This window comes from Alexandromys fortis, unplaced genomic scaffold (assembly GCF_014885135.2).
Source record: "Alexandromys fortis isolate MF-2015 unplaced genomic scaffold, M_Fortis_MF-2015_v1.1 scaffold_22, whole genome shotgun sequence".
Taxonomy (NCBI): domain Eukaryota; kingdom Metazoa; phylum Chordata; class Mammalia; order Rodentia; family Cricetidae; genus Alexandromys; species Alexandromys fortis.
The window spans coordinates 10,875,894-10,900,447 of record NW_026067900.1 but is presented as its reverse complement, the minus strand read 5'-3'; the positions used below and the strand labels follow the sequence as shown (position 1 = coordinate 10,900,447).

General features: G+C 46.0%; 1 protein-coding gene across 1 annotated transcript in view; it reads left to right on the top strand.

Moving 5' to 3' along the window:
* Lrrc1 (leucine rich repeat containing 1) overlaps positions 1-24,554 on the top strand; it is a 110,272-nt gene that overhangs the window by 64,711 nt on the left and 21,007 nt on the right. Inside the window, exons 3-8 of the mRNA XM_050124493.1 lie at positions 4,733-4,811; positions 8,655-8,744; positions 20,690-20,746; positions 20,930-20,993; positions 21,347-21,421; positions 23,905-24,049. Of these exons, the coding sequence (XP_049980450.1) occupies positions 4,733-4,811; positions 8,655-8,744; positions 20,690-20,746; positions 20,930-20,993; positions 21,347-21,421; positions 23,905-24,049 (510 nt within the window). The remainder of the gene's footprint in view (positions 1-4,732; positions 4,812-8,654; positions 8,745-20,689; positions 20,747-20,929; positions 20,994-21,346; positions 21,422-23,904; positions 24,050-24,554) is intronic.

Sequence of the window (24,554 nt, the reverse complement as noted above, 5' to 3'; positions counted from 1 at the left end):
TTGGAAAACTGTCTGGCCAGCTTTTTTTTCCCCACTTCTTAGTTGGATTATTTGTAGTTTTATTATTTAATGTTTTGATTTCTTTATGTATTCTGAATCTTTGTCTCCTACCCAATTAATAACTGGCAAATTTGTTATCTTGTGCTCGTCAGGTCTCTAGAGGAAGAGAACTAGCAGAGTGAGTGTGTGTTGTAAAGGGAGTTTATTGCTTGGCTTACATGAGTTGAGTCGGGTAGTCCAGCATTGTCCAGATGCACACTGGAGAGGCTGAGCACCTGGTGCTTGCTCAGTACACAAGGATGGATGCCTCAGCAGTTGTGATCCGGTGATGAAACCCTGGAGGATTCTTGGAGAGCCTCTGGCCTTCAGTTTATGCTCGAAGGCTGAAGAAGCTGGGTTCTGATGGCAGTGAAGGATGCCAGCAGTAGCAGCAACAAGGTAGATGCATTCATAGGCAGGGAGAGAAGGCACGCAGGCAAAAGCATCATTGCTTTCCCTCAGACCGATTCATGTCTGGTGCCACCCACTCGGGGAAGATCTTCCAACATCTAGGCACTACCTTAGTGGTCTGTCCAGAGTGTGTCTTTTAGTTTATCTAGACCCAGCCATGCTGGTAATCAAGATGAATCATCAGAAGTTCACCCCTTGTCAGCTTGATACTTCATTTTATCTGCTTATGTCATGCTTAATTTCCAAATGAAAAAATAGCGGCCATAATTCTCCCTAACATGATACAACTACCCTACACTTAACTAAAAATACTGTTATTAACAAAATAGGACAGAAACCCTCACGGCAATTAGAATTTCATTTCTGTAACTAGTCATTTGGCCTTGACTGGTATTTATACTACCTTTTCCTAATAACCATTCTGTATTTCCTTCACTCTCAGCAAGCAGCTCAGCATGTCTTGCTTGGTTTTTTATCTGGAGGGGTGACTCACACCTTCATTCCTATGGGTCATTTGTCATCTTGCCTGTTCTGAGTTGTTCTGAGTTGTAGTTTCCCACTGACCTTAATCACAGGATGCTGTGCCACCAAGAGATGCCATACTGGATCTTCTGCTCTGGACACACCTTTTTACACCGTGAAGAAACTGTCCAGTTTCCTCCCGATAGCCTGGGTGACTCATCCTATCCACTCTCATTTTCCAGCCCGTTGACTCGGAGGTATCAGAGCTGAAAGTGGCCAGGAAGCAGTCTCAGCTTCCACTTAAGCTGTGCCTCCCGCGGGAGCATTTTCCCCTCTGAAAATCAAAGCATTTGGCCAGCAGAGCCTGAGGTCAAGCCAAACTTTTGCTAGTGGGTCACCAAGGGTGATGGCACGTCCCCATTTTTTCCCCTTAATTCCAGGACCCCAAAACCCTGGCTGGAGGAGAAACAATAGTGGGTACTGATGCAGCCTGCTGGAGAATTCCGCTGTAGGCCTCCAGCCTGTTGCTACCTAATTGGCATTGCAACTGTGTCTTTAAAAGGCCATCCCACCGCTTTGTCAAGCCACCATCTTGTTTCTTTGGCTGTGAAGTGAGTCCTTGCTCAGAAGCAATACTGTATGGGGTCCTGTGACTGTGCTAAGGCATTGTGTAAGTAAATGGGTGGTCATTTGGGCAGAATTGTGTGCAGGACGGCAAACTCACATCCGGAAGTATGTGGTATCCTTCCAGTTAGGACAAGGCCCACCAGGTCCCTTGGCTCATCACCCCAGGAATGATGCTCTCTGGTAACTTGGTACTGTTCTCTGTAACTGACATGTTTGGCATTCAGTAGCAGATCTACCTTTGTTTACATTGTTAAAGCCTTGTATGGCCTCCATCCCTGTCACCGTAGCCATTTTGTCCATGTGGCCATTGGGCAGTACAGGGATATCAGGGAAGAGGCTGGCTACTGTCCATAGACTGGGCCGTCCTATGTACTGCTCATTGCTTCCTCTGCTGAGGTAACCTGTTCAGAATTTGCACGGGGAACAAATATCTCCACGTCCCTTGCATAGTCGGAGAGATTTATCCACATACTTCTCTCTTAGCTGTCTCTCTCACCAGTTTTCTAACGCCGTGTCTTTGCAATTTCCCACCACTCAGCTACATGGCCACAGCTCACAAATCTCTATTTATGTGTACATTGTTTCTCCTTCTAAGCAAAGCATACAGTCATGTGCACTGTGCCAAGATTTGCCCATTATGAAGAATTCCCTTCAGAGTTGTCCCAGAAAAGGGTTCCAATGCTGCTGCTGTCCACTTCTGGGTGGTGCCTGCATCGGCTTACTGTGGCGGCCATCAAAGGTGCCCAGTACCATCTCTGTCTGCCCCCAACCCCTCGGTTACTGTTGGGTCTGCTGGGTCGTAGATACCAAGCAGCAGGAGAGCCCACACAGCAGTGGGGACCCATTGAGGAGCTGCCTTCTGTTCTGGGCCACACTTAAGTCCCGTGGTGTTTGGGCCATCGTAACACAGCAGAGGGAGGGCGTGCTGCCTCCAGAATCCAGGGAGCCCCACTCAGCAGTGGGAAGGGATAGGAACAACCACTTTTTCTTCCCCTGGAAATGCCACTGAGGCGGAAGGCCCTTGGACTTTGGTTGGATTTGGTTTCCATCTGTGGATGCACATTCTTTTTTATTCTCTTTTTTTTGTTTTATTTATTTATTAAAGATTTCTGTCTCTTCCCCGCCACCGCCTCCCATTTTCCTCCCTCTCCCTCGATCAAGGCCTTCTCCCTTGTCAGCCCAAAGAGCAATCAGGGTTCCTTGCCCTGTGGGAAGTCCAAGGACCACCCACCTCCATCCAGGTCTAGTAAGGTGAGCATCCAAACTGCCTAGGCTCCCACAAAGCCAGTACATGCAGTAGGATCAAAACCCAATGTCATTGTTCTTGAGTTCTCAGTAGTCCTCCTTGTCTGCTATGTTCAGCGAGTCCGGTTTTATCCCAGGCTTTTTCAGACCCAGGCCAGCTGGCCTTGGTGAGTTCCTTACTCATATTTGGATGCACATTCTTTACTTATAGGTTCAGAGTGGTTGTTCCCTCCTGCTCACTTGACCCAGTCAGCTCAATGTCATCAACATGGTTAGACTGTTTGGATGCCATGTGGAAAAGACAAATGATCAAATCCCCGTGAACTGAGTTGTGGCACCGGGCTGGAGAATTAATAATACCCGTGAGGTAGAAGAGTGAGAGGATTGTTTCTCCTGGTCCTTAAGAACAGGTCTTGAGATTAAAGCATTGTGAGGTCAATATCTGCTCAGGCGAGGATGGCGCTGTGACATCTGCTGCAACAGCTGCCATTGGAGTCACAGCTCGACAGTTTGTGATCCTCCTGTCACCTGCCTGAGAACCTCAACCCTTTCAGGGGCTCCCAGAGCCAGTTGTGTTGTGAGCCACTGTCTAATAGGCTCTGACAGGTCTGGTTATTTCCTTTCCCCCAGTTATAACAGGGAAGGATGGGAGCGAAAGATGGAAGAATAGTAAACCTCCCCACTATTGCAGTGGGGCCCTTCCTCAGGGGGACATGGCCTCCCTTCATTCAAGGGGTTCTGATCTATAAATTAGCTGAAGTCTAGAAATTGGTCAAGGTGCCTTGAATGCCTGTTGCTTTAATTCAAGACAGCCGTTCATTTAGCATACGATTTTCCTGCATATATAGCTAAAGCAGGAGCTTAGGCCTAATGTCTGTTTCACTTCAGGGAGCATCATGGTTGATTACCCAGTGCCAAAGGTCTTCACGAATCAGACCATTATGAAGGTTGCTCTGCCCGCGTTGTCCCTTGTGAAGAGTGAGTGAGCTCACCTTGCCTCTGGCGGTTCAATACCGCCTCTTGACCCTTGCTGCTCTGGGATTCAGTTTGACCCATTGGATTTAAGTTGTCCCCTCGTACAGCCACGACCAACACTGTAAGGTGTGGCCTACAGAGAGAAGCAGTGACAGCTCCTCGGCCTGCTGGTTCCCTCTCACAGCCTGTCTGTTGCAGTGCGAGTGAAGAGCTTGTCCTCTCTGCCCCCTCAACCCCTGTCCCCATTGTGGAGGCTTAGGTTTTACGCAGCAAATCCTTTCCAGTCTTCCAGTGTCTTCATCTAAACCAAGCCAAGGCATATCAGACCGCTCCAGCTATTTCACACTAGACTGTCTTTTGATTCACATCTCAGCCTACCAGCCAAATCAACTGTTGGCACCTTTCCAATTATGTCAGCTAAAAAATTAAACCCAGGGTGTGTGCTCACTGAGCCCATACATTTTTTTTTTTTTTTTTTTTTTAGACAGGGTTTCTCTGTGGCTTTGGAGCCTGTCCTGGAACTAGCTCTGTAGACCAGGCTGGTCTCGAACTCACAGAGATCCGCCTGCCTCTGCCTCCAGAGTGCTGGGATTAAAGGCGTGCGCCACCACCGCCCGGCTCATACATTTTTCCAACCTGGGCCGGTTCACCCTTTCTTAGGCAGGCTGGTGGTCCCCTGTTGCTGGGAGGTCACCATATTGATGCTAAACTAAGTGCAGACACCTGATCGGCATAGCGCATCACAGCCCTCAACTCCTGTACTCATGTGATCCTCCTGTCTCAGCCTCACTACAGGCACATCTTTAATGCACTTCCTTAAAGAACATGTTTTCTGCAGACATGTAGGAGAATAGTTCCAACAAGCCGGGGCCACACCGAATGAGGTCACAGCGTCTGGATTCTCTCTGTGGTTGTATTCAGTCCTAAACATGAAAACGCTAACAGTGCTGCTGATCTTTCTTTGCTCCTCTAGATATTCCCGAAATTCCAGAAAGCATCTCCTTCTGTAAAGCCCTGCAGGTAGCTGACTTCAGTGGAAACCCCCTCACCAGGTAACCTTCCAATTGACGTACCTAGTTTCAGTGCTCGGGGTAGCATGTCTGACAGCCTGGGGAAGGAATACAACCTGGGGGGGGGGCGCTAGCCCGCCAAATAGGATTGACTCTTAGTGTGTTGATATATGCAGTGGAAGAGGGCACACTGGTATTGATGGAATTGTTAGGACCGAGGACAAGGAGTTGGTGAGGACTGTTAAAGCAGGAGTTAAAGAACATATTTCTGAGTAGCATGAAGACGTGTAGCTTAAAAACTTCTCAGTTGGGTAGACAAGGTGGCTCAACAGGTAAAGGCACTTGGCAGCAAATCTGATGGTGAGAATTCAGTTCCTGAAAACCGCGGAGTAGAAGAGAACTAACTCCTGTGGGTTGTCCTGCTGTCCTCTGGCCTCACACATGCACATGTCACACGTATGTGCACTGTGGTGTGTGCACGCACGTGTGTGTGTGTGTCACTAAATAAATGTAAAAAATAAAATAAAAATCAGCTCCCAATTCATCTCCTGACTTGTAGGATTAGACTGAGGCCAGAGAGATTCCCGTGTGTTTACCCAGGAAGTCGATTCCCTTTTATTGACCTTGGGGCTGCACAGTTACTAGGCACGAGATCTTCTTCTGAGTTATACACCCAGCCAGAGAAATCTTACTTTTTACACTGCAGTAATGAAACATTTATAACATCATCAGCTTTCTGTTCAAAAACACATACTCACACACACACAAAAACCTTCCCTCCCCCAAGACAGGGTTCTCTGTATAACAGTTCTGACTGTTGTGAAACTCACTTTTGTGACTATGCTCACTACAAACTCACAGAGTTCTGTCTGCCACTGGCTTCCAAGTGGTGGGACGAAAGGTGTCTGTCACCACCCAGCTACAGAAACCTTCCTGACACCATTATTTCCTTACTCTTGCAGTAGCTGTGGGGTTTTCTTAGGGTTCTCATTCTGAGTGTGGCCCCTTGCCCATTTTACTACTTAGTGCAGCGCCGCCCCTCCTGGGGTTTCACGGAACACCGTCGTGACCTTCCTTGGGGCCCACCTGAGTTGGGAGTCCACTGCCTCCTGCCTCCAGGTGCCTGTGTTGCCAGGGGAAATGAATTGGTACCCAACGGCAATGCAGAGACGACTCTTGGGTGTGTGCTCTAAAGGTTTCTCTGGGCCAGTGAGTCCATTTGTAGGATTTTTCAAGGCACTGCACATAGCTGTTGCCTTTGAAATTGAGCTGGATTTATCTTATTGACGTTAAAATTGAGACTCCCTGAGTATGGAACAATTCCCTATTTAATTTTGTTTCACCCATATCTCATTTCCCAGAATTAGATATTTTCATGGTGTTTCTGGTTTCTTTCTTTTGGATTTCAGTGACTGATACTTTTATCAATTATGACTTGAAAAAAAAACAATCTCTTATGCTGCATAAATCTAATACCTTTTTTTAACTCGTTACTGTCCTCACGCTGTATCCTGTTTCCTAGTAACCTTCACACAGTTATTTCTTCTCAGAACCTCTCTTGTTTCCTGTCCCCTTACGTGCGTGTTCCCCCAGGTCTTTGAGGGCCTCCTCAGCTACAGTGTGCTTCAACGGCCTTTACCCTGATTGCCCTCGGCTGCCCTGTCCGTCTCTGAGTACTCATGAAACACTCCAGTTCCTTTCCCAGCCCCCCTCCCCGACAGTTGTGATCTTTCCCCTTCCTTCAGCCTGGGAGAGCACCCTGCTTTGTCCCTGTTGCCCCCTGGTCTTCCACAGCACCCTCTCTGCACTGTGTTCCCATAGCACTTGACATCTACATGTAAGCTGTCCTAATAAAGACTCCCCCACAGACATGAGGAAGTGACTCGCATTTCTCTCTTATTATCGTGTCTCCAGCCCAGCTGTAATTCTCGAAGGAAGTGCTCAGCGGGCGTTCACTGAACTGCGCAGCTAGCGGAGCTTTAAGGCAGCTTATAGGGCTTGGCAAGCTGGGATGCTCTGGCTGCTGCAACGGAGACCTAGCCACTCAGGCACTTAAATCGCCTCTGCTTTTCTCCTTTTCTCCTCCTCATGCCTGTTAACATTGTCTCCACAATCATCCGAAGGTTATTTGAGGCTTTCACTCCCGTTTTTTTATCCTGGCTTCCTCTATGACAGGATCCTTAGAGAAAAGGATCATTTCAGTTTGGCAGGTGCCCTGATGTTAAGAATTAAGATGTTATCTGTGAGCTGAAGGGGACTCGGTAATTGCTTAGCTTGGCACACTTAGTTTATGGCTGGGGAGGGAACCTCAGCTAGATGAGCAGACTTCTAGACCCTGCAGCTACTGTGAAGAGCGGTAGAAGCTCCTCACCCGGTTTCTGCCCCTCATCCTGCTGCAGGTACTCGTATGTGCCACCCTTACCTAAGCCAGCAGCTGGCAGAAAGGCAGAGCAGCTAGCTAAAGATTTCACTTGCTTTAGGAACATTTTCGGGATTTTTAAGATTATAAAAATTATTAAGATTATATACGCCGGACAAAACTCCAGACAGGCCTTATAAGTTTTGTCTTTTGAAATATAAGTAACAATCTTCAGCAATTGATTCCCAATAATGTAATAAAACATTCCTGTTGATGCCCTGTTCTTGGTACCTGGATTTTGAGTTTTGAATTATGGAATTAACTTATATTACATATCAAACATTAATACAGGATTTCTTTTTTGCTTTTCTTTTTTTTTTTTTTTTAAATACATACCTAGCAAAAGAAAAGACAAGTATAGTGATCAAGAGCTCACTACTAAAGTCAGAGTTCTGCTCACGCTGAGAGAGAGAGAAAGAGAGGGGGGAGATCATTTTAGATGTGTTAAAATTTTTTCATCTTGAGTCATGATTTTCCTTCTAAATACGGGGTAACTAGGAATATTGAAACTAGAATTTTTTTTTTTTTTTTTTTTTTGGAGACCAGGTTTCTCTGTAGCTTTGGAGCCTGCCCTGAAACTAGCTCTTGCAGACCAGGCTGGCCTTGAACTCACAGAGATCCCCCTGCCTCCGTTCTTTGTAAATTTTAAGTGATGATTTTTTTATCAACTCCTTACCATTTTGTGGAGTTTGAGACATTAAAGTGCTTTTGTATGGACTGCGTAGTGAAAGATAAAGTTATTTTAAGTGAGTGACATCTTGAATTAAGAAGAAGACAGCAGAGCAGTTGGCTGCAGCCCATCAGTGTAGAGTAATCCTTTGCTCTGGGCATTCTGAGCTGCAGCTGTCCGGTGGCTTAAAACCCCACGGGCTAGCTAAATTTTTTTCTGCAGTTTCTCTAATCAGGGCAGTGTTTTCATTCTCAGCAGGATTTCTTGTTTTGTTTTGTTCCTTGGGATTTTAACTCTTTTTTTGTTTGCGATGTGGTCAGTGAAGCTGTGGTCAGTGCAGCCTTGGCTGGCCTGGAACTCACAGAGACCTACCTACCTCTGCCTGTGAGCCCTGGGATTAAAGGTGTGTGCCACCCCCAGATCCTCGGAGGTTGGGCTCCAGTGTCAGCAGCAGCAGCAGCAGCAGCAGCAGCAGCAGCAGCAGCAGCAGCAGCAGCAGCAGCATCTTTCTTTCTCCTAGAACGCCCAGCACGCCTCAGCACCTTCTCTAGGAGGCCGTGCACATCTGCACATCCCTCTGTCAGTATCTGCAGGGCCTGTGCTTCCCTCTGTAGACAGAGCCGGCTGCTTCTGCTTACAGGTGTAGTATATATAGGAAGCCAAGGCAGGTATTCCATAATAAAAGGGGATGCAGGAGGCTATTGCAGCCACCAACCGTGTGGAAGAAGTCTGTCTTTACACTCAGCGTGCACTGCCTTTCTCTTTTGAATTAACGTTGTTGTTGTCGTCGTCGTAGGTTGCCAGAGAGCTTTCCTGAGCTACAGAACCTAACGTGTCTTTCTGTAAATGACATCTCACTGCAGACTCTGCCAGAGAATATCGGGAAGTAAGTTATTACGGACGTCTGTGGGTGCCGGGGATGCGAGGGAGCTTGTCAGCCGCACCCTCTGCCTTTACAGCTGTGGGACGCAGCACCATTTGCCACTCCTTCCGTATCCCGTCAAGAAAGATGAAAGTCAGCCTTTCGTTTGTGTGTGCTCCTCTGTATACACAGCGGCTTGTGTGAGGAGGCCAGAGGACAGTGGAGGTTAGGCGTCCCCCCTCTCTGTCACTCTCTAGTCTATTCCTTTGAGACAGGGTTTCTCAGGGAGCCTGGAGCTGAGCTGGTGCCCAGCAATCCCCAGAGGTTTCCATCTCCACCTCTGTCAGCACTGGGGTTACAGGCATACACTTGGCCACACCCAGCTTTTTACATTCTGGAATTCAGATTCTTAATCATGTTGAGCATGTGTGTCTACACTTACCCACCGAGCCGTTCTCCAGTGCCCAGCTGTTCCTAAATCTTAATGGTTATAAACTGTACTGTTTTTTATTTGTAAGAAATCTAGTTTGTTTGAAGTTATGTTTTTAAAGTGTGTGTGTGTGTGTGTGTGTGTGTGTGTGTGTGTGTGTGTGTGTGTGCCATGTGCTTGTAAATGTTCCTGGAGGCAAAAGAGGGTATCAGGCTCCCTGGAACTGCTTGATATGGATGCCGGGAATTGAATTCTGGACTCCATTTGCTTGGAATTTAGGCCAACACTGGACAAGTGATACCTCATGAAACTAAGAAGTTCCTGTACAGCAAAGGAAACAATCAGATGAGTGAAAACGAAGCTCAGGGAGCGGAGAGAAACTTTGCCAGCTATACAGCTGATAGATCAATATCCACAATATACAAAGAACTCAGAAAGCAAAGAGTCAAGAAAATGACCCAGTTAAACAATGGGCTATGGCTCTGAACAGAGCGTTCCTAAGAGAAGAAATAAGAATAACTAAGAAATACCTTGTTCACACTCCTTTAATAAAAGCAGTCAGAAGGGTGGGGTGGGGGAAAGATGGAGGGAGTGGGAACTGGGATTGGTAGGTGAAATGCAGAAAGATAATATCTTTTCTTTTTTAAAATTAAAAAAAAAAAACATTCAGGGAAGATGGCAGTTTTGTCAACAGAACCTTAACAAAGACCTTTCCATAATTAGAGGGAAATGTAGAAGCTGGTGTGGTGACCTAGCAAATGCACCTGCCTTTGCAGGGCGGCCTTCTTATCTTATAGCCGGAAGCTGAGGCTAGTACTCTTTGGAGCAGAGAAGGGTGGTGGTGTAGCAGCGTACATTGTAGGGCTTCTTATTTTTAATAAAAAAAAAATTAAAGCTGAGCATGGTGGCGCACACCTTTAGTCCCAGAGGCAGAGGAACTGTATGAGCTCCAGGCCAGCTTGATCCACATAGTCTCAGGACATCCAGGACTACAAAGTAAGACCTGCCTTAACTGTGTGTGCGTGTGCGCTATATAATCATATGCATGTGCAAATGTATAACCATATACACACATATGTATGTATAATTTTCTTTTATGTCCCATAACATTCTATGTATTTTTTAATATGAGCAATATATTGGTATATAAGACATTATATTTAAAATAATAAATGCAAGGACTGTAAAGGTCTACTGTAGGTGTGTGGAGAGCCCCCTTTATTAAATGATTGTTAGGGTGTTATCTAAGCTCTACAGCAGCGCTTCTCAAACTTTGCTTTTCTGGGCTTCAGTAGGTTCTGTTGAAGTCTTCCCAGATTGTTCTGGGACGTGAGAACCAGTGCTTGAGTGATCTCTGCGGATCTTTGTGTCCGTTAGCTCTACTTTTGAAAAGTTGGCCACACACACGTTTCTAGTTAAACTTGGGCCCTGCAGTTTCAGACCTTTGTTAACATGTGTATCTGCAGGCATGCAGTGTGCAGATTTTACTGTGCTGCAGATCCATGTATAAACCAAGCAGAAAACCCCAAAGCTTTTCAGACAGATGGATTTTCAAGTCTGTCCGGTACCCTCTCTTTCTAAACCGGCTGAAGTCTATTCTTCATGTTAAGGTTAAAAGCCTTTCTCTTTGCCACACCTTCCATAATGGCGGACCGAGGTGAAGTAGATCCCGGTCCTGAAGATTCCCTGACCTGCCACTTACTCCCCATACTGTAATCGCTTCAGTTCTTTGTCTATGGGTGTTCGACTGTGTGTCTGTAATCAGTGCATGCGCCTGCATCAGGACTCCAGTTACATCAGGCATCTTGGGTAGCACTCCTCTTTCCCTGCTGGGTGGACACCACAGCAGAGCTCACCGAATGCACTCCTCAGTACAAGGAGACCTCTAGGTCCTGGATGAGGAGTCCTGGAATCTCCACCAGAACCGCGTTAGCCTGTCCCTGTGCAGTGCTCTGGACTCAGCTGCTGTAAAAAAGTGGTTCTGAAGAAGAAACTACGGAAAGCACAGCTTCTATTGCCATAAAACTTTGTAATGAAGAATAATAAGTATTGTCTATTAATACTTCTTAATTTTTCTGATATAAGGAGTTGTGAGGGAGAAAAGCGGTTATTTTTAGAGAAAGATATCTACCAGAAGAATGGGAAGCTTGTCTCGCTTTGGTAACAGTTCTGACATTTCTCACATTTACTTCTCTGCCTTTGTTGCCAGGAAGCTTAAAGCTGCTTCCGGCCTGCAGTGAAAGGCAGCAGGGAACGGACTTGTGTGCAGCCAGGGAAGTCGGGAGCAGGGTGAGGCGTTGCTGGCAGCTGCAGCAAGGCAGGTGCTCCCCAAGTGCTTGTGCCGCCACCGCAGCACCCTTGCTCCCAAGGCGGGCACCGGCCACCCTGCGTGCAGTCAGCATCTTCTGTGCTGTGCATGGTTGGTTAGCTGGAGAATTTGAGTCTTCCCCTGCAGATACGGCCGTCTTTAAATTGCACGGTTCTCACAGTTGGCACATTTTGTTTCTTCCTTCTTCCCAGGGTCTTAGTGTCTTAGGTCCCGAGTCTTTCTGTGCGTCTGCACTTTGCCCCTGCTAGGGATGGTTGTCAGGAAGGTACACGGTAGCAAGTGTCTTTGCATAGTTAGAGCAGTTGAGACCTTGCCTCCTGCTGGTGGGAAAGTACACCAGTGCAGCGCTTTTGCAGCAGTGTGGGCAGTTTCTCTCCCGGAGCTGAACTTAGCTCCCACAGAGCTCAGCTGTTCTAGCCATATTAAAGGCATGTCCATTCAAAAATTTGTTGGTGAGTTCATAGCAGCATTCTTCATAATACCCCCAAAGTAGAAACCATTCAAACTTGGATCCATGAGAGAATGGTCAGCAAAATGTACATCAATCAATAAACGGCTATGAAAGAAACGAAGTACTGCTACATGAACGAACCCTGAAAAGATGTTTAGTTAAAACAATAAAAAAGCCAGACCCCGGAGGTCACATGCCATTTGACTCTGTTTATACAGAGAAGCAAGTACAGTCAAGTCTATAAGAAAAGAAGCAGTAGTTGCTAGAGGCTGAAGGGTAGAACAAGTTTGAAGAATGTGGATAGAATTTTAATGAAATTTTCTAGTTATAGGTACTGAGAATTAAAAACATGTTCATACAAGAATGACTTTGATTCTTTTGGAAAGGATAAACATTTTCTGGAACTAGTAATAATAATATTTGTATAGCTTGTGAATAAAATGTGCTAAAAACATAGGATTTATACACTTCAGTAAGAGAATTTAATAGCTGATGAATTGCTCTGAGGTCACTAGTCCAGTTACTTACCCCTGGCGAGCAAGTAATAACGTGTCCAGTCTTTACAGTGCTCAGGTGATGCAGACTGGAGGTGAGGGTGGGAGGAGACTGAGACCCTGGGGAACTAGCAGGGCATGCTAAAGACTTGGGATGCCTGCAGCCCAGCATTGGGCAGTATGCTATTTTCCATGAAACAGTCATGTTACTTGAAATGCTATAAAAAAGAAGTCAGCGTAAGCGTGCTCCCTGCTCCTTTAATTAAAATTTCTCCTTGAAGCGTAGCGTGCCTAGAATAGCAGAGTTGTCTGTGATGAGCTAGTGTAGTTCCCAGCACAGCCGTGGGTCATTGAAGAGTTCTTATCGGTAAACATGTAATTATGATAATTTGGTGGTAGAAATAGAATGAGTTGGCAGGCCTTAGTTAGGTTCCCTGGCAGACGGAGCTAGAACGCATGGATCTGGTTTTGTCTGTGCTGTCCTTGGAGCCAGTGACCTTGATATCAGTGAACTTGAACTAAGCAAGCCTTGAGGCCTTGGCTGACAAAGCCTGGTGCTAGGCTGCTTAGCTGTGGTGTGACAGTAGAGAAAAGCCTTAGAGAAAACTGTTACCATATTAAATATTCTTTTTGAAGCCTGGAAATTGCTGTAAAATGTTGTTTCAAAAGCAAATATATATATTTGCTTTTTTAAGTTAGAGGCCTGCCTGGAGGCATAGGTTATTGGTAGAGTACTCTCACCAGCAAAAGTATATTTTTTTTCACTCAACTGTAAATGCTTGTAGGTTATTTTTTTTTATGATTTTGCAGTATATTGTCATTTGTTTGATATAAGTATTTTTTATTCTGTTTTCTAGATGATTTGGTGATGAAAATGAGGGGGAGAACCAAAATGGTTTAAAAAGAGTATTATTTAAAACAGTTACAAAAAATGTGAATTTCTCAAAATAGTCACTCATTCAGTCACTTGAAATAGAATCCTAAAAATGCAGTCGGCCCCCATTCTGACTTAGAGTAACTTCTGCCCCGCTGTTCTCAACTGTCTGACACAGGAGCGATTGCAGGAGGCAAGGCTTCCTGTTCCTCCAGCAGGCTCCTTAGCTTTCTCACCCACCAGCCCTAGAGGACAGTGAGGCCACCCCAGCAGTACTGCAGAGAAACGGAACTTGTCAGGACTGAAAGTTGAAAGATGAGCTGTTTGTTAATGAGGAATGATTTTAAAAATTAAGGTTTGTGTAGGTAGTGAGATACTGTCTTAAAAATTAAGTCTGTACAAGGTAGAAAAGGAGACAGAGCCTAGTGAGGAAAACAGTGCAGTGTGGCGGCGTGCGGTTGATGCCAGGTTTCTACTCCAAATTGTATGGTGGAGCTGGAAGGTGGCTCGTTGGCTAAGAGCACTTTTTTCTCTCGCAGAGTCCCCAGGTTCAGTTGTTAGCATCCACATGGTGGTTCACAAGCATCTTTAACTCCAGTTCCAGGGAATCCGGTGCCCTCTTCTAATCTCCATGGCCATCAGACATGCACGTAATACACATTACAGACATACAGGCCAGTCGCACATAACATGAATAAATCTTCAAGAAGAAGAAAAGACTGGGAGCTGAGGACAAGGCTCAGTGGTAGCGCTCTACTGTCCTAGGACCCAGCCCCGCCCGGAACTCCAGCTCCAGGAGCTCTGATGCCGCCGCCTGCCTCTGCAGCCTCGGCAGGCACAGACATACACGTAATTTTTTTTTTAAAGAATCTTTTTAAAAAGACTGGAGTCATACCTTCTTGTCCTTGATAAAGGAAGATTCTGTTAAAATGTCTTTTGATGAGTAATTGTGAGGGTGTATTAGAAGGGAACAAGAATGGAAGGAGAACTTTTTGCTGAGCATGCGGATTTTAAAAGATACATATCTTCTAATACATACATGCATGCATGCATGCATATGAATATGTATTGCCAGTTCACAGGGGTCATTCACCAGCTCCAGAGTGGGAAGCAGCATAGAAGAGCAGTTGCAATGCAGGCTCCCAGTGAATCCTGGCCTTTTGCTCCCCAGTTGTGTGAGACATTCAGCTTCTTTCCCTGTCCCTTAGCTTTTCTTCATACAGTTCATTCTTGGAAAGCAGTTATGATTTACATCATATAGTAAATTGAGACTATCATTAGTACTAGGAAGACTAATATATATGTTAAGGGTGTGCATCCCCCTCTCCCCCCACACACAGGGTTTCTGTGTGTAGCTCTGGCTGCCCTGGCACTTGCTCTACCTGCCTCTGCCTCCCGAGTGCTGGGATTAAAGTCGTGCACCACCAGCAAAACATCTAATTTTTATTATCATGTTTATAAAAGTCTTAAAAATGTTTGGTGGCTTTTGTTGATAACAGTGTCCTTTAACTGAAGTGATAGACAGATGCATGTCGAATCCTCTCTCCCGGCCTCCTAATTCAGACCATGGACTCTGAATTATGTAGAATTTGATTAAAGTCTCTGCCCTGGCCAGCAGCACCTATCAGCACATTTTTTTTTCTCCTTTTCTTTTTGGGTTTTCTAGACAGGGTTTTACCGTGTAGCTCTGAATGTCCTGGAACTCTCTCTGTAGACCAGGCTGGCCTTGAACGTGTGTATCTGCCAGTCTCTGTCTCCCGAGCGCTGGGACTAAATGTGTGTGCCTCTTCTCTGGGCTCCTCAGTAGCACGTTCTTCTGTGGGTTCTGTTAGAGATGAGATGCTGTTCACTGTGAGTGGGAACAGATGCTATGTTATGTGTCATGGGAGTCGAGGGAAGAGACTGTCTCCTTGGCATCAGTGTCTGACGGCCTTGACGTGGACCCTGGGCTGTGTCCACTCTTAACCCCAGCAGTCTGGAGAAGCATGTGCTGCAGTGGGTTGGTAGGTCCTGTACTTTGGTCTAGCACATTCCAAAGCGAGCTGCTAATGAGAAGCAAGCGCGTAGTGGTGTCAAATTAGTCTGCTGTTCTCTGATTGAGGATGGCTTGTCCAGATTCAGAAGTCTCTGGGCAAAGTCTTTTCTGTGTAAATTGTAGTGTATGTAAGATAAGAAATGGCCGTGCCAGTGGCTCCCCATCCTGGGGTCTGTCCTCTCAAGATTTCAGTGGTAGGAAATGATTACTGTGATCTTTCTGTGGACAGTGACTGAACGTGTGTTTTTCTAATGTACCCAAGTGTGCTGAGGGACAAGTGATGTCTCAAGTTTTTAAATAACTAGCCTGGTTAATTTGAAAGGAAAATATATTAAGTACTAATTACTATAACAGACACAGTATTTAGAAGACATTGAGAGCTAATAATAAAATATCTCAACCAAACAGACCAGGATTTAAGCCTTTCAGGCAAAAGAATGCCTTTCATCCTGAGGTTGCAGAGTCTTATAATGTCCAGATCTTTATTTTTAGTTGCTGGAAGCCATATTTGTATATATGTTAATGGTAAGTGTAAGGCTACATGCCTAGCACTTGGGGTTTTGTTTTTAATGGCTCTTGGGGGAGTATTATCACCCCAAGTGGAGTCACTGCATTTAAACTATAGTTTGTGTGTGTGTGTACATGCCTTTATGCATACACATATTTTAAGTAAACATAAATAATTTCCACCACGGCTTTTTTCATAGTATTTTTATTGATTATTTGGGAATTTCACATCATGAATCCTGAGCATTCTCATTTCAGTCTTCCGAGGTTTGCACCCCCTCCTTTGGACTTCCTGTTACACCCCCTCCCCCGCCAATAAAAGAAGAAAAAAAAGTTCAGTGTGTGTTGCCCATATACTCACCAGAGCATGGTCAAACTCCTGGTGGGCAGCCCCTTAAAGAGAACTGAGTCTGCCCCACCTGCTCCCCTGCCAGAAACCATCAATGTAGAGAGCAACACTTCATCATCCCGATCACAGTCTTTAAGAGTCTCTTTGGTGGCTTTCTGTCTAGGCTACTATTTTTTTTAGGGGGCTGAGGAAGGGTAGGGGTTGTCACAGAAGCCTTTTATGTCCCTCTTTCTCAACTGAGTCTGCAGTCATCAATGCCATGGCAGAAACAACTCCCCTGCTCTTGGCAGCCATCAGGAACACTAATCATGGACTTACACAGTTTCTGGAGACAACATGGACCATGGACATCTGCATGATCCTCCAGCATCACCGTGTGCCATGGACCTCAGCATAGTATCCAGTGGCAGTACAGACCACAGAATTAACATGGCCCTCTACCGCAGTAGGGCCACGGGCTCAGACATGCCCTCCGTGGTAGTTTGGACCCAGATATCACCATGGCTTCAGGTGGCAGCCCACGCCACTCACATCTCTATGTCCCCCAGTGGTAGCACAGCAGAGACATCAGCATTGCTTCAGGCTGCAGCACAGGCCACAGACATTCACATGGCCCTTGGAGGTAATCCGGGCTATGGACATCAACACGTACCCAGACATGGCCTTTGGCAGCAGCACAGACCTAGACATCATCGTGGCCTTAGGTTGCCGTGCAGGCCTCTCCCATCAATATAGCCCGCAGTGGAAGCACAGCCCATGGACATCCGAATGGCCGGCCTTCAGTGGTACCTTGGGCCAGGGACATCAACACGGCTTCCAGCTATTGTAGGACCATGGACATCCAGAAGATCCCTGGGCTTCAGCAGGCCTGAGGCAGTGTACCATGGATACTGAAGGGTCCTTCAGGCGCAGCATGGACCATAGAGGTCTTTTGAGGAGATTCAATCCAGAAAATGATCTGTTCTTCCACCTTGGACACTGTGTTGTTGCTTATAACCAGGGTGATGGGGCAGCTGGGCAGTGTGTGTGTGTGTGTGTGTGTGTGTGTGTGTGTGTGTGTGTGGTGGGTGCTGTGACCGAGTCTGAGTGCAGGGTCCAGGCTGCAGCACCCCTCCCCTTTGGCCCTGTTGGACAGCATGTTCTCCCCTCGACCGCAGGCTTCTCTCACCTCTCCCTGCTGTCTCGTCTCTAGTTCCACCTCCACCGCTCACTCACCATTCCATTTCTCCGTCTTTCCCACCTCTCCACCGACTCATCCTTCGCCGCAGTGGCAGTAGACGTTGGTGTCACATACGTGCATGCATACATATATAAACACACACACACACACACACCCCACACAAATATCCGTTGCAATGAGACATTGGTCTGGTTCAGGGTTTCTGGATGAACTGGGCCATTGCTGAGAGTCGTCTCGGATATCTTGCTGTTGTCAGAGTCATGATGGGCCTGCAGCTCTGCTCCTGCAGGACTGGCTCCTTCACATGCTACAGGAGCTCCTGGGTGGGGTAGATGTTGGGGTGGACCCACTCAACGCATGGGATCCGAGTTAGTCAGCCGTTGGTGGGGCCAGCCCGGCTTCTGCCGCCACTGCTGTCAGTGGACCCCTGTGGCTTTTTAGAGCATCTTTAGCCTTATTTTCCTCCTCCTTTCATCCCCCCATCCCCCACTTAAATGACGATTTTTCCCACTTATCCCAGCTCCACAGCACCTGTGTCCTACTGAGCATTCTAGAGCTGCCTCTCTCCCCACCCCATGGTCCCATCTACTTTTCACTCTTGTACACTCCCATCTGAAGATGAGGAGCCAGGGGCCACAAGTAAGAAAGAACATACAGCGTTTGTCTTTCTGGGCTACCTTGCTGTCTGTTTTCTTGTTTCCGTCCATCACCTGAAAATTTCAAGTTTACTTACAACTGAATAGAATCCCGTCTGTCATATTTTTAACAGCACACAGTGGTAAAATTCGCAGTGCTTTTTGGTTTGGTTAAGGAGGTGAGATGACTGTGTGCCTTGGAGATCAAGAAATGGTTTTCATGTATTGCTGGGAAACTTCCAGCAAAAGCGAGCTCCTGAGATACCTGATAGTGTGACCAGTTTGGACTGTGGCGTTGCTTCTTCCTGATGCAGGGTGCCTCAGTCTTCTGTGTGCCATCATAATGTTGCCCACAAGATGGTCAGGACTGACTTGGTGTGAAGAGGTGTGAGAGGAGCCCTGTACAGCCCCTCCTCTCTCCAGGCTCCTCCCTGCTGTGCTTTCAGGTGGAGGTGCTCAGATCCAAACCTCAGAAACATGGTACAACACAGACTCAACTTTTGTATAAAGCAGCTTTTCAAGATGCGTTTGATGGGCCTGTAGAGGGCCCAGTGGTTAAGCGTGTGTATTGTTCTTACAGAAGACCTGAGCTTTGTTCTCAGCACCCATCGTCAAGGTGGTTCACAATGGACCGATACAGCTCCCGCTCCGGGGGAGCCTGCACTCATCCGTGCACACACAGCCCTCTGTACACACATCGATCACATAATTTAAAAAAATCTTAAAATGCATTTGATGGTGCCCAGTAAGTGAAATTTTCTGACTCAAAGGACGTTCCTCCTATCAGTAGACGTTCTTGGTTTGTCAAAACAGATACGGAAGTAACAGGTGCTGGATGGGTGGGTAAGATGACCGCTCCACCAGTGATTCTAAAACGATGTAAATGTGATGTAGACGGGTTTGCCACCTTTCTAATAAACCCGTGGGGTGACGTGAACATATCTCTGAAATCAGATCTCCGCTTTTCCCTCTCCAGGTGTGACTGTTGGCACCGTACATGTTAGTTCTGGATAGCTATTCCCCCTCCACACACACACCACCACCACCACCATGGCAGCACTTCCATGTGCGCCCTTGACAGAAAGAAACTAGAGCTTCTGTTGCCAGGCCATCGCCAGTCAGGTTCATTCCATCAGGAAAACACTGGGGATAAGTCCATGAGTGATTATGTAGAGCAAGGATTTTGGTTTTCTTAAATCAAATCATGATTGTTTGACATCTTTCTTTGCTTTGGTTTTTGAGGGAAACTCTTTTTGGTTTTCAAATTTTTATTTTTATGTGTATGGGTTTATGTGTGCACTATGTGTATACAGTGCCCACGAATGCCAGAGAGACCAGATCCCCTGGAACTTGAATTGCATGGTGCTGTGAACCACCATGTGGGTGCTGAGAACTGAACCCAGGACCTCTGGAAGAGAAGCCAGTGCTCTGAACTGCTGAGCCATCTCTCCAGTCCCTTATTTAGCTTATAATTGGATATGATATAGAGTGTATACTGTGCTTAGCATAGTTGAAAATATTCTCGGCAAAGATGCATATCTATACCAATAGGTGGAAGGACTGTTTACTCATATTTATGCCCTGTTTTGTTTTTTTAAGTCCACATGGTCCTAGTTTTGTTGTTGGAAAGACAGAAAGTAAAGGATTAAGGAAGATTAGTGCTGATACTCAGAAATAAAATCCCTCCAAATCTAAATGCTGCTAAGGCAATATTAGCAAAACTGCTTGGGGTTGCATGGAGCCTAGGTACCCGTGAAGTGAAGGGTGGTGGCTGCTTGGAATCTGTGTCATGCAGTGCTGGGGTAGCCCAGGAGGTGGGGGCTTTTGTTAGTGAGGCACTGACTCTTATCTGAAAGTGACCCAGATAATCATGGCTAGGGAGAGCCTCGGCCCGCTCCACAGTGTCCTGATAGGCAGGAGAATCTGCTGCAAGGATCTGTGCTAGGGCTTAGTAAGGGTAAGAGCAGCGTCAATATAGCTACTGCATTAAGTCAGATGTACGGTCAGAGCGTCTCATCGTATTATTCCTGGCTCCTTAAAAGGGAGGTGGCCCTGAGGTAGAGCACTGGGCTTTTGTTGAGACCCTACCCCCCCAGGTTGATTTTCTTTTTTATTATGTTTATTATGGGATGGAACATGCCACAGTAAAGGTAAGAAAACCATTTGCAGGAATCGGTTCTCTCTTTCCACCAGCAAATCCTGGGGCTTGAACTCAGAGTGTCAGGTTTGGTGGCAAGTGCTTTTACCCCTGAGCCGTCTTGTCAGACCAAGGCACTCTATTCAAAACAGGCAGGGTATTTCACTGATAGCAGGGAAGGAGTCCCCGCCCCTTGAGATTAAAGGCACTGCTGTTCTAGTAACAGCGCATTTTTAACATTCTGAAGCTGAGAGGCACATAGTTGGCAGCGCCGCTCTTAGTTCAGGGAGTGGTCGTCTTCAGTGATGGGAAGTTATTTCCCTGTCTCACGTGTAAGGTATCTATACTTTTATTAATGCCGTTGCATTGAAATCTGGGACGTGAAGATTATGTTGAGTGGTGGATGGTGATGGTGGTCTATATTTTTATTCTGGGGAGTAACGGGAAAGGTTTTAAAAAGATCAGCATGCGGGGGATGTGGATGGTGGAGGGAGAGTAGGAATATTGAAGGCATTTTCTTAACACATTTTTCTTTTTTGAATTTCTAGTCTTTATAACCTGGCTTCACTGGAACTGAGAGAGAATCTTCTTACGTATCTTCCTGAGTGAGTCCCTGGGGAAAAGAAGAGGGCATTTTGTGCAGAGTGACTGGCAGGATAGTTTCCTGAGCAGTGCTTCCTACCACATCCAGATGAACCTTTCTTTTGGAAACTAGTCCAAGAAAGGAAGTGTGCTTCTCTGTGTGCCGTAGCTTCTCTGAGCATTCTTTTTGTTGGTTATTTCAACAGCTCTCTCACGCAACTAAGGAGACTGGAAGAACTTGATCTAGGAAACAATGAAATCTATAATTTGGTAAGTGTGTATCTGAGAGATTTGATGTTTCTCTGGCCTTATGATCTCAAGTGATTTTGAGTTCAGTAGGGATGTCTTTCTTCAGGTACAACTAGGAAACCTGGGAAATGAGTTTCTGTTCACAGTGGTGGAGAAATATGGTTTGGGCGAGTCAGGACTAGTGGTCTGACCACGAGGGGCGGTGTTTGCATTCTAGGGAGGAGGTTGGGACAGTTTTAGGGACAGAGTCTTGACATGAGAGAAATAGCAGCCAAGCCTGCTGTGGTACCCTTTTCCCATTTGATAATTCTTTCTTTCATGATGGAAGATGGAGGTCTGGGGCTTTGTCACTACAATGTCACCTTTTGTTTCAGCCAGAATCAATTGGGGCGCTCCTACATCTGAAGGATCTCTGGTTGGATGGAAATCAACTCTCTGAATTACCTCAGGTAATTCATAGTGAGTCTCACAAAATGTGCCGCAACAGCAGTAAACGGTGTGTCTTCCCTGCTTCATGGGACTTCCCAGAAGACCCCAAAGATAAGAAAATGAAAGAATGAAATTTGTGTCCTGACCATAATGACACACGCATGGGCAGCCCATATATGGTGGTTTTGTTGAACTTGTCCATATTGGATTTCTTGGTCTAAGTTGATGAGGATGACTGACCAGGTCTCTTTCTCAAGAGGGCACAGATCTCATTGCAGGTGGTTGTGAGCCACCATGTAGTTGCTGGGAATTGAGCTCAGGACCTCTGGAAGAGCAGGCAATGTCTTAACCACTGAGCCATCTCATTGTTGAAAAAAACCACATCTGCAAAAAGGCCATGAGCTTTCATCATTGTACCGTGTCACAGGGAGACTGGAAACCCAGCCTGCCATCTTTATAGATGCCCAAGTCTGTACTTCATCTATTCTTCCTACCCAGTGTAGTTTACTTTGTGCCATTAGATCTGTGGATGATAAAGACCATAATTGAGACACTGTATATCTCTGCTACTTTGCTGCTGTGCCCAAGTGCTTTAGGGTATTTTTTTTCACTACGTTTTCCCCCCTGTGGTAGTTAACGTAAAATAATATTAAGAGCTCCCCCTGCTCCCCATTGCACTTACGGTTTGAGCTGGGTGCCATGATGTTTAGTCTTTTCTCTGCTGTCGTCAAATGAGACCCATGTTCTAAATGAAATGGGCCATTTCATTCTTCAGAGTGGAGTCTGGCATGCGCAGGTCTCGTTTCAGATGAACAGGTTGAGAAATTCCCCCAGAAAGCCTTCCCCAGCATAACAGCCATGTCTTGTTCCCTCCTTTTCTCTGCCACATAGTCTGAATCTTGAGTGTTCACAGGCCCTGCCTTTCATGTTTTGGATGATCACATTTTAAAATAGTTTGCGTGCTGCCCGCTTGACTGTGGCCCAGGGGTGACGGGCTGTGAGCTGTGGGTGGCGTGAGAGGCCAGGAACTCTCACACTAGAAGGACACACTCAACTAGACTTGCCGTTGTTCTGTGATAGCCCTGAGGTTAATCATGATGTCTCTTAATGACTAATGGAACTGAGAAACTAATGAGACTCTGCTTCTGAAATTTGGGCTGCCTTTGACTGATACTGAGATTTCACCGGGACGTGTGTGAGATCCTTGCCGGATGGGGAGAATACTGTGGAGGACCAGGAGTGTAATAAAATACTGGCCATGTGGTATTAAAAGGGGAGAGTACATGTCTGAGCAATGTGTATAAATGACTGTGTGACATGTGGCATTGTAGCCACAGAGGAATGGGATCGCCAATGGAGTATGCTTTAAGTGCTTATTTTAAAGTCCCGTTTGCCTCTAGTATCAAGTTCTACTAAACCTCTCCTTCAGGCTCTGTTTATCATAAAAAATAGTTTATCATTTTCATTGGAAAGAGTCTAGGAATGTACTCATATTCACATCTAGATATGTGCTGAAGTAACATGCTTAGAACTGAGGCCTTAAATTATTTTATTTTTGTATTTTATGTGTGAGTGTTTTGCTGGCACATGTGTCTGTCCACCACACTTGTGTAGTGCTATCTGGAGACTTGAAGGGGGTGTGTGGTCCCTTGGGTCTGGCCTTACAGATGATTATATGCTTCCCATGTGGGTGCTGGGGGTTGAACCCAGGTCTTCTAGCAGAGTAGTCAGTGTTCCTAATCACCGAGCTATCTCTCCAGCCCCAGAACTGAGGAGTTTTTGCGTTTTTTTTTTTTTTTTTTTTTTTGACACAGGGTTTAACTGTTTAACAATTCTGGCCATTCTGGAACTCACTCTGTAGACCAGGCTGGCCTTGAACTCACAGAGATCTGCTCTCCTCTGCCTCCCAAAGAACTGAGGATTTTTAAAGACAGTTTTTCATATATGTGATGTATGATATTATATGACATATATCATATATATAATGTATTTTGATCATATCTACCCTCCACTCCCTTCCTCCAACTCCCCTCACTCTGCTTCATTTCCTCCCAACTTCATGTCATCCTTATTTTCCTTTTATTTTAGATCCACTAAGTCCAGTTAGTGCTGCCCATACACACACATGGGTATGGGCCCCCCTACCATGGGCTGTGCCCTTAAAGAAAAAGAACTTTCCTTTCTCCTTCAGCCATCACTGAACTGCTCACTTGGGGAGGGGGTGAGGCTTTGTGAGCCCCTACTCAATCTGTGCTCCAGTTGTAACCTGCTTGATCGTGTGCAGATGCCCCTATGTGGTGTGAGGTCACGCGTGCAATGGTCACATCATGTCCAGCGTTCCACAGCATCCGTCCTGGTCTTCCGACTCTCGCGTTCTTTCTGCTGCTGTTTCTGTGATGCAGACCTGGGTTTGATGGTGAAAAAAATCTCCTAGAGCAAATTCCTTTGTGCTGTGCTGTGCCAGCTTCAAGCATGTGTTTCTCTTTCCGTGCCATGAACACAGGAAATAGGGAATCTGAAGAGCCTGCTCTGCTTAGATGTCTCTGAAAACAGGTTGGAAAGACTTCCTGAAGAAATCAGTGGCCTGACCTCGCTAACAGACTTAATCATTTCCCAGAACTTACTGGAAACAGTTCCCGATGGCATTGGTAAGTATTGAAACGTAGCCGGCATAGGGTTCCACCTGCTGTTGTCTTGAGCGCGCGTTGCTCATTGTTGTTCAGGGCTGGGAATGGGACTTCCCATTGCTTGTTTTTATAAGGAAGGCAAGGGATCGTTAATGCAGTTTCAGCTACGCCAGTCCATCCTGGTGATAACCTGTGATATTGTTACTTTCAAGTGTTGATTCATGTCTACATTATCCGAGCCCCGTAATTATAAAAGTGACTTAGTCACAATTAGAGGACAAATGAGCAGTCCCTAGTACATTTCATATCAGAATCCTAAACAGTCCATGAGACTGTAACTCAGACATCACTAGAACTTAGGTCTTTACTGGGCTCCATCTTCTTGATATGAGCATACGATAGAGCTGAGCCATCTGTAATGTGCTAGGAGAGATCTTTTAACCTTCCTGTTGGCAGAGGTCGCTTGTTCGGTCCCAGCCGCCCAGACTCGAAATAGCCACACAGGATCTGTGTTAATTACATTGCT